The 16,792-nt window shown below is 40.3% G+C and overlaps 2 protein-coding genes across 3 annotated transcripts; both read left to right on the plus strand.

The window, feature by feature from the left end:
* Window positions 1-519: 519 nt before the first annotated feature.
* LOC137181514 (cytokine-inducible SH2-containing protein-like) lies at window positions 520-4,105 on the plus strand. 2 transcript variants are annotated; one of them, XM_067587279.1, is made up of 3 exons: window positions 520-866; window positions 1,199-1,452; window positions 1,738-4,105. In XM_067587279.1, exons 2-3 carry the CDS (start codon window positions 1,314-1,316, stop codon window positions 2,247-2,249), a joined length of 651 nt encoding a protein of 216 aa, XP_067443380.1. In that variant the 5' UTR covers window positions 520-866; window positions 1,199-1,313; the 3' UTR covers window positions 2,250-4,105. The 2 variants fall into 2 exon arrangements, with proteins under 2 accessions (XP_067443380.1, XP_067443379.1); XM_067587278.1 differs by having other exon boundaries at window positions 522-866; window positions 1,296-1,452.
* Window positions 4,106-5,559: 1,454 nt separating this feature from the next.
* On the plus strand, window positions 5,560-9,760 carry LOC137181513 (transforming protein RhoA-like). The gene is made up of 5 exons (XM_067587277.1): window positions 5,560-5,717; window positions 6,652-6,809; window positions 8,244-8,364; window positions 8,795-8,925; window positions 9,025-9,760. Exons 1-5 carry the CDS (start codon window positions 5,588-5,590, stop codon window positions 9,196-9,198), a joined length of 714 nt encoding a protein of 237 aa, XP_067443378.1. The 5' UTR covers window positions 5,560-5,587; the 3' UTR covers window positions 9,199-9,760.
* The last annotated feature ends 7,032 nt before the right edge of the window (window positions 9,761-16,792 follow it).

The following is a 16,792-nucleotide window of genomic DNA, read 5'->3' on the forward strand; positions in this document are numbered from 1 at the left end:
TAAAACATGCAGGGCAGCGGTGCCCCAAACACTCATCTAAAGTCTGATTTTATTTCACAATGCCATCTTCATATCCGTTTATCTGTCCGTTCATTCACACTGAAGTAACAGTCAAGACTTTGTGATGAAAAATGACATTTTATAAACATAATGAAATAAATTGTCTAAGTCCAAATAATCAGAACAACTTCACAGACTCAAAATGTTGAGGTGGGTTTGGTTGTATTTCTGAAATCCTGCATACGGTCCAGCTCTCAGCTATATGAGGCCATTTACAAACTTAGAAATCATTTCTCAAAGCAGGTTTAGGACTTATCTACAACACCTGTACTCCTCTCATGCAATGCAATTTTTATTAATCTTATTCTGCATTGCAAGGATTGACTCCTTCTTCATAGAGTTGTAACATCAGTACGTTTCACTGTGAAATCTGAGCAGGAAGTTCAGTGTGTGGACAGTGTGTGCGTATTGACGCAGCTCAGTGGAGCTGCTGGCTGCAGCCTGTCTGTCACTGCGGGCGCTGAAACACAAAACCTTTCTTGGAAACAGATTCCTGGAACCTCCGTCAGTACAAACTCAACTGATCTGTTTTCTGTGCTGCACTTTACTGAATAAAACGCAGCCGCTCCGCTTCTCGCTCACATTTTTACTTCAGCAGACCACCGGTGATATTCTTTCTCATTTTATTTGACTACAACAGATAGTGATTATGAATGTTTTATAGTTTTTGTTGCGCCTTTATCCGACACTATTCGCCCGTGAAAATTAATTATTTACCGTGAGAAATTGCTGGATTTTTCTCTGGACTGTTTTTTTCAACTGCTTCTCAAACTGGTCGCAATCCTCATGTTTTTCTGTAATCTAAGGTGAGAATATTTAAAAACAATCGCATAAATTAGATTTATTCTAGCATTTTTTATTAATACAAAAATACAGGAATTGTCTAGACAGCGAGCTTAAAGCTATATAAACTTTATTATTATGTAATTGTTGTTGTTTATTGTGTGTATAGTTTTTGCTTCTGCCTCTTTTTTTTTGGTATTGTTTGGTTTTATAGTTTGTTTGCTAATTTTGGACAATGACAGTCTTGTCTCTCATTTTTGTAATAATTGTGATGGTTTCTCAAATAAAATTGTACAACCAAAATATGCATTTAAAGACTGATATGAAAACTTTTACCACTTACTTTATTTCACAGAGTTTTTGGAACAAAATTCAGTATAAACTTGCACAAAAATCTTGCTTGACACATGTTGATAAATGTGGATGCACCAACATCAACGTTGTCCTGACAGGGCTTCTGTTAGTCAGAGATGGTTGCCCGGGCAGTGACTATTTTTCATCATGAGGAGCAAGGAGGTTCATGCTACCCACATCCCTCCCCTCCACCCTGGGACCCAGCAGAGGACCTCTGCTGCATCACCACCACCTTCCAGTATCTACAGACCTCAGGTACACCAGCAGCCTCTCTCATTTTGGCATTGCATTTCATTTCATTTAAATATAACATCTAGCTGTTTGAATCCAGCTCATATATGCATTATTTATTTGATTAAGAGACATTTATGAGCACATGATAAACATTTTGGAAGGTGATATTGTACTAAAGGCTTTGGGGGTGATATTGCAGAAGGAACTGGGGTGAAAAGAGGAATCAGCCTAACAAGTGGATCTAGAACTAAATTAAAGTGAAAAATTAATTAAAAACTGATATCAAAACCATCTGTCTTATTGCAGGCTGGTACTGGGGTTCCATCTCAGCGAGTGAGGCTCGGGATGCTCTCCTGACAAAGTCTGAAGGCACGTTCCTGGTGCGGGACAGCAGCCACCCTCAGTACATGCTGGCCCTGTCAGTGAAGACCCGCTGTGGACCCACCAGTGTACGAATAGAGTACAACAGGGGTTCTTTCTGGCTGGACTCCCTCCTCCCCGGCCTGCCTCACCTGCAGTCCTTCCCTGATGTTCTCAGTCTGATACAGCACTACACTGGCTCAGGCCGCACACCACAGGACCAGGCATCTAATGAGGACAACATCCACCCCAAAGCAAAGCCCAGCTCTGTCCAGTGCACAGCTAAGGACAGTGGCGTGCCTTTGAGGCTCATGCGCCCCCTTTGCAGACCTGAGGCCTTCCCTTCTTTGCAGCACCTGACACGCCTCACCATCAACAGACACACAAACTGCCCCGACCAGCTGCCACTCCCAAAGCGGCTCCTGCACTACCTGCAGGACTATCCTTTCCACATATGAGGGTCTCTATCTTTGCGGTGCAGGACACACAGACAAGAATATGGATCAGGGTCTCTCTCCATTACCACACAGACTGTGAATCTGGAACAGTCTGAGACCCCAGGCAGTAGAGAGCAACCCAGAGGGAGAATAGAGTAATGGTTTAATACACTTCACTGTGACCTCGCTGCTCATAAATGAGCTCAGCCTTGGTTTCCAAGAGGTGGAACAGAGCAGTGCTGAGAAAGCCTCTTATCAGGATTAGAGTAGGAGCTGCAGTTATTAATACACTGCTGCCCCAACTGAGAGCAGGCCACCTTTCTGTCTCTCTCTACTTCAACCTGTCAATCTGAAGTATTATAATAATTTCTCAGTCTGTAATTAAATAATCAGCAGCAGCATCGCTGAGACACTTTCCTCATTACAACCTTTATCAGCATGGTGAAAGCATAGAAGTGCACTATGTCTAACAGGAAGGCTAACAGAAGTAGCAGTAGCTGATGTTAATGTACAATGTATATGTCAGTTTTCTTCTGTCTTCCTTAATGCAGACTTAAAACAATATTATACCAACTGCATATGTCCACATATATGGAGTCATACAGGAAATACACAGATGGTTTACTGAAGTAAAAGTAGCAATACCACGATAGAAAAAATACCTTGTTTCAAGTTGGGTATTCAAAAGTATAAATTAAAAAGTGCTTATAATGCAGAATGACCCCCTTCAGAGTTTTATATGATTATATATTTATTATTGGGCAGTAATTATAGATCTGTTATGTGTAAGCAGCTGGCTGGTTGAGTTGGAGCCATAAATATATATTTATATTCTGCTGGGTTTTCTATTTTACAACAATGCATCATATTGTATTTGCTGATCTTATATTTGTTAAATCTTAATCTGCAGAGTAACTAGTAACTATAGCTGTCATATACTGTTCATGTCAAAGAAACACAGAGGAGACAAAGTCTAAAGTAGCATAAAGTTGAAACACTCAAGTAATGTACAACTACCTTACACGGCTGGATTAGCAGCCAGGCAAAGAGGAAAAGTGACTCAGACCTGTAAGATCCCCACAAGTTCCAGGTACACTGCCTGTAAGCTGGTTTGTGGTAATTTGATTAGTTGCAAATTTGTTGGAGAATTTTCACCACTAAAGTACATTAAGTACTAAGGTTCTGGGTGTTAGGTTTGACCCTCAGCTGACTTTTGATGATCATATAAGAGATCTATGCAAAACCTCTTTCCACCATCTCAAAAACATCTCTCAACTCCACCCCCCTCTCACCCTGTCAGATGAAGAGAAACTTGCCCATGCTTTTATCTCCTCAAGTAGTTACCTTGAGGAGATAAAGCCAATGAGCTCTTCACAGGGATCCCTGGCAGGAGCATCGAGAAGCTCCAGTACATTCAGAACAGTGCTGCCAGGATCCAAAAACACAAACATAGAGCACCAACAACAATTCTGTTTTCATTGCACTGGCTCTCTGTCTCCTTCAGGATTCACTACAAAGTCCTGCTACTTACATACAAATCCATTAACGGACATGTGCCTCCCTTCCTACAGGAACTAATCACACCACAAACCTCCACTCACAGCCTCAGATCTGCCAGCAGCTTGCTCGTCCGGCCCCCAGTACTAAGCTCCGCACCACGGGGGATTGAGCGTTCCTAAACCATCTGAGGGCAGCACAGACCCTAGACTCTTTTTTTTAAAAAAAAGGTCTCAAAACCTTTCCATTCAGGAAGGCTTTTTCATCTTAACTCATATTATTTTCTTTATGTTGTGTGTTCCATGTTATTAATACTGTAGCGCTTTGAGTTTCACTGAGAATGAAAAGTGCAGTACAAATTAAATGTATTATTATTATTATTATTTTAGTTGATACAAGCCTTTTTTCACAGAAGACATTATGACATGTCACAGGAAATGCACAGGTGTTAATAAAATCAACTATGGCTGAATTCCATTTAGCTGCTTCAGTTTCAGGGTCCTGGTGTTGTACATGCTGGTTCACTGTTGTGACGTTTTGAGTCTTCAATAGAGCAGAGCTGTTGTTTATGTTATTTTTAACACCTGTGCTTTTCCTAACATAATGTATGAAAATGCCTGCTGTAAAAAAAAAGTCTATTGTGCTGACATGATGCATAGTTCTAAATTAATTTGTGAGATAAACGACTGACCAGTCAGTGGTCAGCAGTGTTTTCATGTCACCGTTTAGTATCAGCTCAGCTAAATAAAAGTTTTTTCACATGGCATGCTCTAAAAAGAGAAAAGTAGACAGTGAAAACACAGCTTTTAATCAAGAATGGACAGACACTAGGGCTACTTCCCACAGGCAGTTCAAAACCAGGATGTGTCATATAAGCACAAATCTTTTGAGCAAATATACCAACTCAAATGATCCAAACTGAAGTCACAGAAAATAAACGATCTAAGAGCCTAATATGATTGATCCACTTTATTTTAGGATGCATTTTTTCAAAAGCTCTCTGTTATGTATTTTATTTTTAAATGCAGCCCTCATTATACTTGAAATGAGAAAAGATTCACTATTACAGGACTTAGCATCTGTTTATGTTTGTAATGATCTTTCATGCTGTTGCTACTCATTCATATCTCACATCAACAGTATTCATTTTTCTATGCATTGAAGCAGCAATAACGGAGGCCAAGAAATCAGGTAGCACTGCATGAGTATATATAAGTTCCCGACCTAGGGGTCGGGCCCCTCCAAAGAGTCACCAGATACATCTGAGGGGTCGTGAAGTGATTAATGGGAGAAGAAAAAACAAAGTTCTGATACATAAATCTGTTTTCAGTTTTTGGGTTTCTTTTTCTTTAATCTTTGATTTTTGGTGAAATATTGAATCATTTGAACATTTATTGAAATGAACCCATGTGAGAAAAGTACAACAGTAAAAAGTAAAAAGTACATTTCCCTTTGAAATGTAGTGGAGTGGAAGTATGAAGTTGCATAAAATGGAAATACTGAAGTAAAGTACAATTAGCTCAAAATTGTACTTAATTACAGTACTTGAGTAAATGTACTTAGTTACTTTCCACCACTGCATAGGGACCTGTGTAATTTACAGCAGGTCCTGACATATACAAAACATATGTACTGTAAATAATGTATAAAAGGGGCTTTAATCATGTAAGACAAAATATAAAAGCATAAATATTGTATGTTAAAGCATGCAACATAGAAATACTACTACTACTACTACTACTACTACTACAAATAATAATACTTATTATTATTATTATCATAATCATGATACTCATTATTATTATAATAAGATATTATATGATAAAGTCCATGTTTTAGTGTTGGTATAATAGTGTATTGTTATGCTCTCCCCACCCCCTCACTTCCCTCCTGTTAATCCTCCAGCAGCAGCAGCGCAGTCAGCCAGCAGCGACGGAGGCCAACAAAGCACTACTTGGAAGTCATTTGGACAAATTTTAAATCAATCACTGGGTGAGCATATGGTATTTACAAGTAAAGTGGAATTGCAGCACCGCGTCAGTGTGTTTTAGTGGTCATAACATCGCTACATATAGTTTGTTTACGTGTATTTTCTTCCGATATTCTGCTTACGCTAGCCAGCTAGCTAACATACCGATTGACTTCCGTTATGCTAAGCTAAGCTTGGGTAGCAAACCCCGGTTTGTGAAGTGAGCTTTGGCTCTTAAAAGGGAACCACACACACCACTGTGGCGTCAGGTTCATTATGTACACACAGAGGTACACATGTATCCTACACCACCTTTGAATAATCAGATAAAAATGTAAATTTAGCGCACTAGCTACGTATCCGGCTAGCTGGTTAGCTACGGTAGCTAACGTTCAGTCTTTGGTAAACAGAACAGCCTCCTAGCTCAATAAAATCTAGGTCAGACATCACTGCAGTTATTCTTAATCATATTGTTGACACCGGCTATCAACATATAACATTTATTGTTTTTTTGGGACGATGTGAGACCAAATAAAGGGAAGACTTTGTCAAGCTTGATACCGGGGTGGGTCAGAAACACTGGAGCGGAAATGTATCATCATGGAAGAAGGTTGCTAATTTGACTTAAAATACAAGACAAAGTCAACTAAAGACTGTCAGCCTTGTATAAAACCTGCTGTGTAGTTGACAGACTGACCATAAATATCCGTGATGATGCTGATGTTGCTACAGAAGGCTAAATTGTTAGCCTCGGGTGTTGGTTTCAGACGGGTTTGGCGTTGTGTCAACACAGCTGAAGGTTACTGGCCTCTCATCGTTTCTCACAGGGGTAGTAGTGCTGGTGCTGGTAGTAGTTGCATAATCCTTGAATGCAATAAAAAAAAATGGCCCTGCAGTTGTTTTAGATAAAGTGTTCCTATGTCGTAACCTCTGCTGTTTTCTGTCTCTTGTCTGTAGCTATGGCAGCAATCAGGAAAAAGCTGGTCATAGTGGGAGATGGAGCCTGTGGGAAGACCTGCCTGCTCATCGTGTTCAGCAAGGACCAGTTTCCAGAGGTCTATGTGCCCACAGTGTTTGAGAACTACGTTGCTGACATTGAAGTTGATAGCAAACAGGTATGAGAAATTTTGCTCTCCTCACATTTCAGACCAGGAATCAGCGTTGTATAACTTAATATCTGATTACAACAAGAGCTGATTGCTGGTTGTATTTTCTTTTCCACCCGCTTTCATAAACAGTGTTACGTACAGGTTATATACTGTGTGATCCACTGATGTGATTAATAGGAATAAAGCTTGAGGATTTCAATTGATTTAAGACTTGTGGAACATAAGGACATTTTAACCTACTATATGTATAAGTAACATGTAACCCATTTTTTTTACTGTTCAATATTAACTCAACACTCTTTGCAAACTTCACACCTTTGCGTTTGTATCCTGTTTACTGTTCACTGAAAAGGTTTCCCCTTGTATATTCATTCCTTTTGTATCTTTCTGAAGATTGTTGTGTTGTTATTCTCTGTAAGTATACCAAGAGGCACTAAACTGGAGTCAAATTCCTTGTATGCATAAACATAATCGGCCAATTAAGATGATTCTGATTGTGAATAAGTATTTAACAATACATGTATCAGTTTAAACCCAGATACGTTTTTACTTTGGGTAAACTTTTAAATAACCGGGTTCCTTAGGGCTGAAAAAACAAATGTGTGTTTGTTACTCTTTATTTTTTCTATCTAATTTTTTAAGTTAGTTTATTGTAAATTTGTTTTTTGTCGGGTTTTTTAAACCTGACTGATTGAACCACGCAATAATTCCAACATGCATGTACCTTGTGCCTGTGCAGATGGCAGTAAAATCTCTTGAATAATTACAAATTAAGGTTGTTTTAAAAGGTTTTAAAAATTCATATATGGCCTTAAGTGTTTAATTAGAAAATAACACTCACATTAATCAAGCGTTACTGTCTGTGTCTCTGTTTTTGCCCAAAATTGAGGTCTAAACATCAATTCAATAGTGAAACTGTTGACACTGGAGATTTATCTTCATATCATGATAATTGATATTCCAGTCTTCAGTAACCAAAGGAGGCATAGACAGTTATTGCAGGAGTGAGTGACTTTGGACAGTATGGGGCCTTGGTTAAAGAAATTAAAGAAGAACTCCACAGATTTTACTCCTCAAAGACTATTTACATGTCTTGAGTACATCTGCATATGTGAAAAAGACAATTGTCTCAAGTGATGTCTCTAACGCTGGTTTGGGATGAAGGCTACAAGTTTGAAAATGAAAACATTTGTTTTGACAAGGAAGTATAATGTGTGGAATTTATAATTTTTTGTTTCTTTTAAGTGAATGTACTGCTTTATATAAAATCGTTCATGTCAGTCATAAATTGGATGATTTATGTGCTTTAAGTATAATACCTAAGAATTCCTGAGTAAGAGGATATTGGTGTGTATGCACTCAGTGAGTCAGTCTAATGTCAAAACTCCCTGAACACAGTTCAGCTTCATGTGGTTGATAACTTGTGAACTATTCCCGCAGGTCGAGTTAGCACTCTGGGATACAGCAGGTCAAGAAGACTACGACAGACTGCGCCCACTCTCTTATCCAGACACTGATGTCATTCTCATGTGCTTCTCCATTGACAGTCCCGACAGTCTCGGTAAGTGAAACCAGAGACCTCTGACAGTGTGTGTCAGTGTCTGTGTTACATTTTTTTCTCTGATACAAGTTAATGTCATCTGAATTCAGGCAAAGGTTTTGTGTTAAAAACAGCTTTAATAATTGAATGCAAAGAACCAGCCACACACAAAATAACTGAACATCTGTTGGACACGGAGAAGTATATTCACATGCTCCTCCTCGGGTACATGTTATCCCACCACGTGTCTGTTTGCTCTCCGCTATAAATCACAACTGTGCACACTTACCAAGGCATTTATTGTATAATGAAATTTGTCAGGACTCTGTGCAACATTCTTAATTCCCGATTAATTACTCAACTAAGATAAATCATTTCACACTACATATATCATGCACACTACAGCTGTGTCTGTGCTCTGACTGATGGTGTCTTTTGTCTCCTTATTTAGAGAACATCCCCGAGAAGTGGACTCCTGAGGTGAAACACTTCTGCCCTAATGTTCCCATTATACTGGTGGGAAATAAAAAGGACCTGCGCAACGATGAGCACACCAGAAGAGAGCTTGCCAAAATGAAGCAGGTAAAAATGTTAAAACAAACACAAACACACACACACTCACACTCAGTCTCCTAGTAATGAATGCATGTTTCCTAACACTTGTCTGGACCTTTTCTTTAGGAACCTGTGAAACCAGAGGATGGACGGGACATGGCTAACAGGATTGGTGCCTTTGGATACATGGAGTGCTCTGCAAAAACAAAGGATGGTGTGAGGGAAGTCTTCGAGATGGCCACCAGGGCTGCACTACAAGCCCGGCGGGGAAAGAAGAACAGTAAATGCGTCCTACTGTAAACGGGGGCATGAGGACTGCTTCCTACAGGGGGAAAGAAGGAGCATTAGGTCAAATCCCCCCAAACACACCCACACAAAAGACTGTTCTCCCCAGTTTTTACTAAAGGTGTAATGCTTTTACTTTTTTTGTCTTAAGCAAAAGTAGTCAGGTTCTGTCAGTATTCAATTTTGAGGTTATGGAAAATACTTTTTTGTACTTTAACATGAGTAAATCTGCCATAATGAAATCTCCTTTATCAACATGTACTATGTAATCAGAGAAGTCAGCCAGGGGACCTGTTGTGTCATACCTGCCAACTACAGTTAAGTGCTTAAGCCCTGCCTGCTGATCTGAGGAATGTTTCCACAGCCAACTAGGGTGAAGTACCTATACACTGTGACCCGTAGTCCTTTAATTATTTCAACAAACAGATGCACACGTGAAGTCAAAAATTTGTTTGTGTGCTTCATATACAAATCCTACGTGCATTATGATCACATGCACAGTATGAGACTGGAAACGCATTTTGTTAAAACGCAAATGGAAACTTAGTGTTTTGTGTAATAAATTACTTTGTAAGAAGCTTGATAATTTGCATCATTTGCTTGAAAAACACTGACGAGCACTTACGCCACTGAATCATAGTCCTGCTTGGATACAAAATGAAAGATTTTAGGTAGGGAAAGTTACTTTGAAGATAAAACTTTGCATGCACAGGCATTTTGTCTTATGCATATCCTTGAATTACAAATACACCAGAGCTGTGTCTGAAATCAGCCCCTCCTTCACTCATTTACCTTTCCCTGCATAATGTACTCAGTGGTGAGCATTAAATAGAGATTTTAGACATCTATGAGTCAATTTGCATAATCCCTGACAGGTGTAATGTTGCATTAAAGTCATTTTCTAGAAAATCCAACACATTGCACTGGGAGATTGTTAGAAGAAAGTCGTGGACGTGCCACAGACACTATTTTGTCATTACATCGTGAAATCTCAATGGGAACTACAGTATATAGAGTGTATATTTCATACTGACACACTCTCTCACGATCAAATAAAACGGTGTAAAGTAAATGTAATGTGCTGTATAATTATTAGGGAGTGACTTCAGACACAGCCTGAGTCTCAGTCAGACTTGGGTTCAGGGTGGCGGTTCAGTAACAGAACAAGCTCAAGGACAGATAAGCTGGACTGAGCACTGGTCAGCCTCTATACTTCCAGGCCATCTTTCACCCTGATTGGAAACACGAGGCAAAAAGTCTGATAGGTCTGAATTTGATAGACAAAAAGCGCTTTATTCAACATAAAATGCATGCAAACAAATACAAATTGCAGATACCCAGGTCTTTGGTGTTGGTTTTTGACCAAACAAAGTGGTTTGAAAAAAACAAAGACAGTCATTTATCACTTTTTCAAATGAAAACTGAATTAAACTCTAAGATGTTTATACATCACCTCAAGTCATTAATTTATGAATAAATACCTGATGAGACAGGCAACGTAATGTTTTAAAAATAGATAAACAATGTTCCTTCATTGTTGCTGACAGGGTGGAGATCCAGGATTTATGAACAAACAACCTACGTTTCACATAAGAACCATAAGTTTAGTGTCAGAAGCATCAAGACTTAAGCAAGTTTTATTTACATTAAAAAATGACACCATAGTAATGTTGCTCAAGGTGAGCAACAAAATATCAAGTGAGAACACAGCGGTTTTGTGTGTGTGGATGAACTTTTGAAAAGGTCACAGCTGATAACATTTGGTTTAAGGCAACAACTGAGGACTTCCACCTGTGTCTAACAGTACATCAACAGAGTGGTTACAGTGTGATATCCTTTTATACACACATTTATTTACAGGATGATAAAACTCCAAATACGTTCAAGTGCATTTTAACATTGATGGATGTTGGATTAAACCTATTATTGTACCTAGTAGAGCAAAACACATTGCCAGGGAGAGTCACTTTAATCCTGTACAGTTTACAATCCACTATAGACAAAAAAAAGCTGCGCAATAAGTGTCTCTCCTCTGATAGACGGATACGACCAGACATCAGAAACTTGTGATGATCATCAGTTGACTAAACACCGATTGCAATTTTCTTGGATTTTTGTCGATTCTGATTTTCTTTATAAGAACTAAATACTTTTTTTGGACTTAAAAGTATTACTAATTGCGAGCTTTGTGACTTCTTCACTCACCATACCAACGGCGATGTGTGTGTGTTGCTGTAATGTCTATGCGCTGTGGGCGTGTGTGTGTGTGTGAGTGTGTGTGTGTGTGTGTGTGTGTGTGTGTGTGTGTGTGTGTACACTGTCTGTGCCGCAGCTGCTGCTGTGTGCGTGAAATGAATCATAGTGTGGCTGTGTGAAAATTTGACCGGCAAAAATTCGGATATATAAAACCTCTTCATTAATTAACAAGTTCGAGTCCTCGTCTTCAACTTCCGAGTCCGAATGCAGTCAATGCTCGAGTCCAAGTCCGAGTCCGACTCATCAGTGCGCAAGTCGGACTCGAGATCGAGTCCTGGACTCGAGTACTCCAACACTAAGCTACAAAAAGCAATGGGAAGTAAAAAAAAAAAAAAAAGACGTGGGTTAAGCCCGTCAGCGGTGACTCAATGAAAGCCTTCTGTACTTTATGTAGCAGGGACTTTTCGGTTGGCCATGGAGGTGAGAATGACCCGACTCAGCATGCGTCCACAGAAATGCACAAGAAGGCCACACCAGCGAAAGGTGCAAGCAATATCGGTGCATTCCTCGTGGCATCTACTGTGGAAAATGACAAAATTGTAGCAAGAGAAGCCTCGTACGTGTATCATACTGTTAACCGTGGACTCAGCTACAACAGCACCAACTGTTTCGTTAAACTCAACGGTGCTTTGTTTCATGACTCAGATGTTGTGAAGAAGATGCATTTAGGAAGAACGAAATCTGAGATCATCACAATGAATGTTTTAGGACCAAAGACTGTGCAGGATATTCTGGATTATCTGTCCCCGACTGAAGGTGAGTGTGTTTTACGCCTGGGACACAGTCTGCTTGAGCAGTGCGTGTGTGTCGCGGAACCTCTTGCTTTTCAGCAGCTGCGCGTCTCAACTGCGCCTCATCTAGAGATTTGGGGTCTCGCCCATTTTTCCGCGTGACGCGTGCAGTCCTCAGCAAAAATAGACAGAAAAAATGATCTGTTGACAGTCATATTAACATCATACCAGCAACATTACACCTTTCACGATGTTTTCAATGTCTATATCTGTAGCCTGTCAGCCTGCGCGGTGCAGGAAGCCTCTCTGGCGGGGAACTCGAGCTTCTTTTCTCGGCCCCTGCTCGCTTTCCGTGATATTAGCTCAAACCGGGGCTCCTGCATGTTGTTTCACCTGCTTCCAGGCAGAGGTTTGGTGTTGTCATTTTCCTTAATTGTTGTCAGTTTCCTTCCCGACAGTTAGTTTTGAGGTTTGTTTATCGGAGTGGTTGGCTCGTTTGGTGTCGTCAGGAGGGATTTTCTTCACTTGGAGAGGTGACAGCAGGGTTTAACTAGTGAAATGATTAATGTAATGAATTTTAAAAAACCGTCCTTTGTGAGGAGTGTATGTGGCTGACACAGAAGTATCCCCAACTAGACCCCACCATGCCCATCAGAAAGAAAGCCGCTTTCACCTCACATATGATTTATTTATTTTTAACAATTAAGCACACGCTTCTTAATCTTTTTCTGACTAAACTAAATACAAATGAAATTTATAATTAAATGATACGAAACATGCTATTATTGATGGCCATTATCAAAGCCAAACTCTATGTAGACAGATAGAGCTGGCAGCAGAAGCGCCGCAGCAGCAACGCTGTCTATGTGGCTGCTGCAGGCGCGCGAGACACAGCAGTTCTGCGACGCACACGCACTGCTGAGGTTCACGCAGCATGTGTGTCTCAGGCGTCAAACAAGGGAAATAGAAAAATGTGTCCAGTGTGCGTGAGATATTTTTCTGTCTGATGGGGTGCAGTGCAAGTTACTTGACTTTTACGCAGTGATAAAACTGCATCTACAGCCACTTCTCAGTGTCTGCTTCCTGAAGAGAGGAACTGTGTGCATTTGTTGCCTTTGTTGACACTGAATGGCGTGAAATTCTGCGTTATGTTTGCATGCGATGGCTGTCTCTTCATCCAGCTGTTCATCTGCTGCAGAGCGGGCCAGTTCTCACCTCATACTTAAGGTCCCTGTCCTGTGGCACTGAAGAGGATTTTTGAGGACGAAGAGAACTGGAACTGCTTAGATTTATCTGTGCTGTTTCCACAACGTGGGGTGTGTTTTTGACACACTCGTTAGGAAGCTGAAGGAAACAACGCTCTACATCACAGATGTTTACCGAGGAGGTGGGAAAATTCAAAGTGAAGATGCTTTAGCGGAAACAAGACAGCTTTCTTGGATATCAGAGCAAGCAGCTGATGGACAAACAAGTGTCAGCACAAAAATCAAAGTGGCAAAAGGACTTTCTGAAGTTCTATGACTCTGTCATTGCATACATTGACAAGTGGTTTGATTTCTCATCTGAAAATGTGATGATGAAACTGAAACTGATCGGCCTACATGAGGAGCTCTCCTTCACTGACATGGAGCAGTTGGTGGCTGCCCTCAAAATGACAGAGACAGTCAGTATGGACCAACTCTATGAAGAGTTTTGTGCTAGCCGGAAGGAAATACAGAAAGCCAGACAGGATACCACAAAATACACCAATGAGAAGTGAGTTGCAGTTTTCCAAAACATAGGGAAAGCCAACTTAATCAACATGTTCAGGATTGTCTCATTTGTCCGCAGTGTGCCAGACTCAAATGCCTTTGTAGAGGGGATTTTCTCTTTGATGACCATTAAATGGTTAGACTCAAGAAACAGATGCAGCACAGAGCTGATCAAAAATGAACTTCAAATATCTGTGAACTATGACTTTTCATGTAAGGACTTTTATCTGGCTGCACAAACAGACAAAAGACTGCTTGATTAACAAGATTAACAAGAAGGGGATAACGTTTTCTAACCTACAGTGCAAGAGTCACAAGTGTTTTGACTTAGACTTATAGTAAAGGTAATAGGTAATGGTTAAAATAAAGGACTGTGTTAAAGCTACCTGCTGTAAATTAACAAACTATTATTAAACCTACCATATGTTGCCAAGGCATGAGAGTTGTGTATTAATCTTTAATTTGACTGTAAGAGATTAGCTATTATTATGACAAATGGTTTAAAAAATACACTGTATATTCACACAACACCATGCCCACAGCGCCACAGCATGCCAACTTTTGTCCTTTGTTTGGTAGTGAAAAAGTTGGCAACCCTAGATGTCACTAACACTGGTTTGGGATGAAGGCTACAAGTTTGAAAATGAAAACATTTGTTTTGACAAGGAAGTATAATGTGTGGAATTTATAATTTTTTGTTTGTCTTTTAAGTGAATGTACTGCTTTATATAAAATCGTTCATGTCAGTCATATAAATTGGATGATTTATGTGCTTTAAGTATAATACTTAAGAATTCCTGAATAAGAGGATATTGGTGTGTATGCACTCAGTAAGTCAGTCTAATGTCAAAACTCCCTGAACACAGTTCAGCTTCATGTGGTTGATAACTTGTGAACTATTCCCGCAGGTCGAGTTAGCACTCTGGGATACAGCAGGTCAAGAAGACTACGACAGACTGCGCCCACTCTCTTATCCAGACACTGATGTCATTCTCATGTGCTTCTCCATTGACAGTCCCGACAGTCTCGGTAAGTGAAACCAGAGACCTCTGACAGTGTGTGTCAGTGTCTGTGTTACATTTTTTTCTCTGATACAAGTTAATTTCATCTGAATTCAGGCAAAGGTTTTGTGTTAAAAACAGCTTTAATAATTGAATGCAAAGAACCAGCCACACACAAAATAACTGAACATCTGTTGGACACGGAGAAGTATATTCACATGCTCCTCCTCGGGTACATGTTATCCCACCACGTGTCTGTTTGCTCTCCGCTATAAATCACAACTGTGCACACTTACCAAGGCATTTATTGTATAATGAAATTTGTCAGGACTCTGTGCAACATTCTTAATTCCCGATTAATTACTCAACTAAGATAAATCATTTCACACTACATATATCATGCACACTACAGCTGTGTCTGTGCTCTGAGTGATGGTGTTTTTTGTCTCCTTGTTTAGAGAACATTCCCGAGAAGTGGACTCCTGAGGTGAAACACTTCTGCCCTAATGTTCCCATTATACTGGTGGGAAATAAAAAGGACCTGCGCAACGATGAGCACACCAGAAGGGAGCTTGCCAAAATGAAGCAGGTAAAAATGTTAAAACAAACACAAACACACACACACTCACACTCAGTCTCCTAGTAATGAATGCATGTTTCCTAACACTTGTCTGGACCTTTTCTTTAGGAACCAGTGTGATGACCCCTCTACTTTGTACTCCTTGTTGCTGCTGTGTTCTTTGTTTGCAGGGGCAGGTTCCTGAGCACACGGATGGGACACACTTGGGCCTGGTGTGCCCTTAGATCATCTCTTCTCTCTCCCCCACACACTCCTGGGTTGCTTTTTGGTTCCTTTTGTTTCACCATACAACACCCACACAGCATACACTCACTCAGCAACTGCCTACATGACTGATTTTACAGACAAACTCTACTTACTTTTAGTTTTTGTTGGTTTTGAGTACCTTGTGTTACAAAAATTTACTCTTGTTTTATTGAATACCCTTGTGACTTCCCTTTTTTTGCTACAATCTAGAGCCGGGCTGTGACAATTGGGGGTCGTCCTAACAGTCTTTGGAGGTATAGTGGTAAGTTTATTTAGTTAAAGTTGTTGCCTCTTAAGCAAGCAAGTTTGAAAATTGTGAAGGTAGTGTATAATCAGTAGTATTGGTCTCTGGTGTGTTGGTACCACGTCCAGAGTTTTCAGTGTTTTGTGAATGAGGTTGTGGAAGTGTGCTACAGGGAGTCACTCTAAACGGGTATAATTGGTTGCATGTAAGTGTAGTTTGTCAGTGTCTTGTTTTGTTGTGTTGATGCTTGGAATGTTAGTGGTGGGTGTTGAAGTAAAGGAGAGGTTAGTTTTTCACCAGAGAGCATGTACTCTTGTAATTTTTGAGGTGCACAGCAGGTTGTACCGGCTGTCAGATGCACATTCAAAGTAGTTTGTCAGAGTTCACACCCTGATTAGGCTGTAGATTCCCTATGGTATTCGTTGGGGGGAGTTTGTAGTGTGGTGGTGAACATGGTTAGTCTCGGGGGCACATCCATGGCTACGAAGGGGTCGCCAGTTCTCTGGTTGCCTCACTGTTCCATCGGGCTACTGGTGCATAAATACCCACCACAAGTAGCTACCTGAAGACAAGGTAGTTTCTGGTTAGGCAGTTAGAGGGCTCCGATTTTGTTATGTGCATTTGGTGGTCTGTACGGTCCTGTGTTAGTGCGTACGGCTCAGTTAACAGTGTGTAGTACTCTTTGCAGGTAGAAATTTAGATCATGGGAAAGGTCAAGTAACCAGACACATATGGATTTTGCCAGGGAGTTGGCAACTCACTTTAATCAGTGGTGTACAGCTTTGGAAGTTAAAACATTT

Source organism: Thunnus thynnus, chromosome 4 (genome assembly GCF_963924715.1).
Source record: "Thunnus thynnus chromosome 4, fThuThy2.1, whole genome shotgun sequence".
NCBI classification, from domain to species: Eukaryota; Metazoa; Chordata; class Actinopteri; order Scombriformes; family Scombridae; genus Thunnus; species Thunnus thynnus.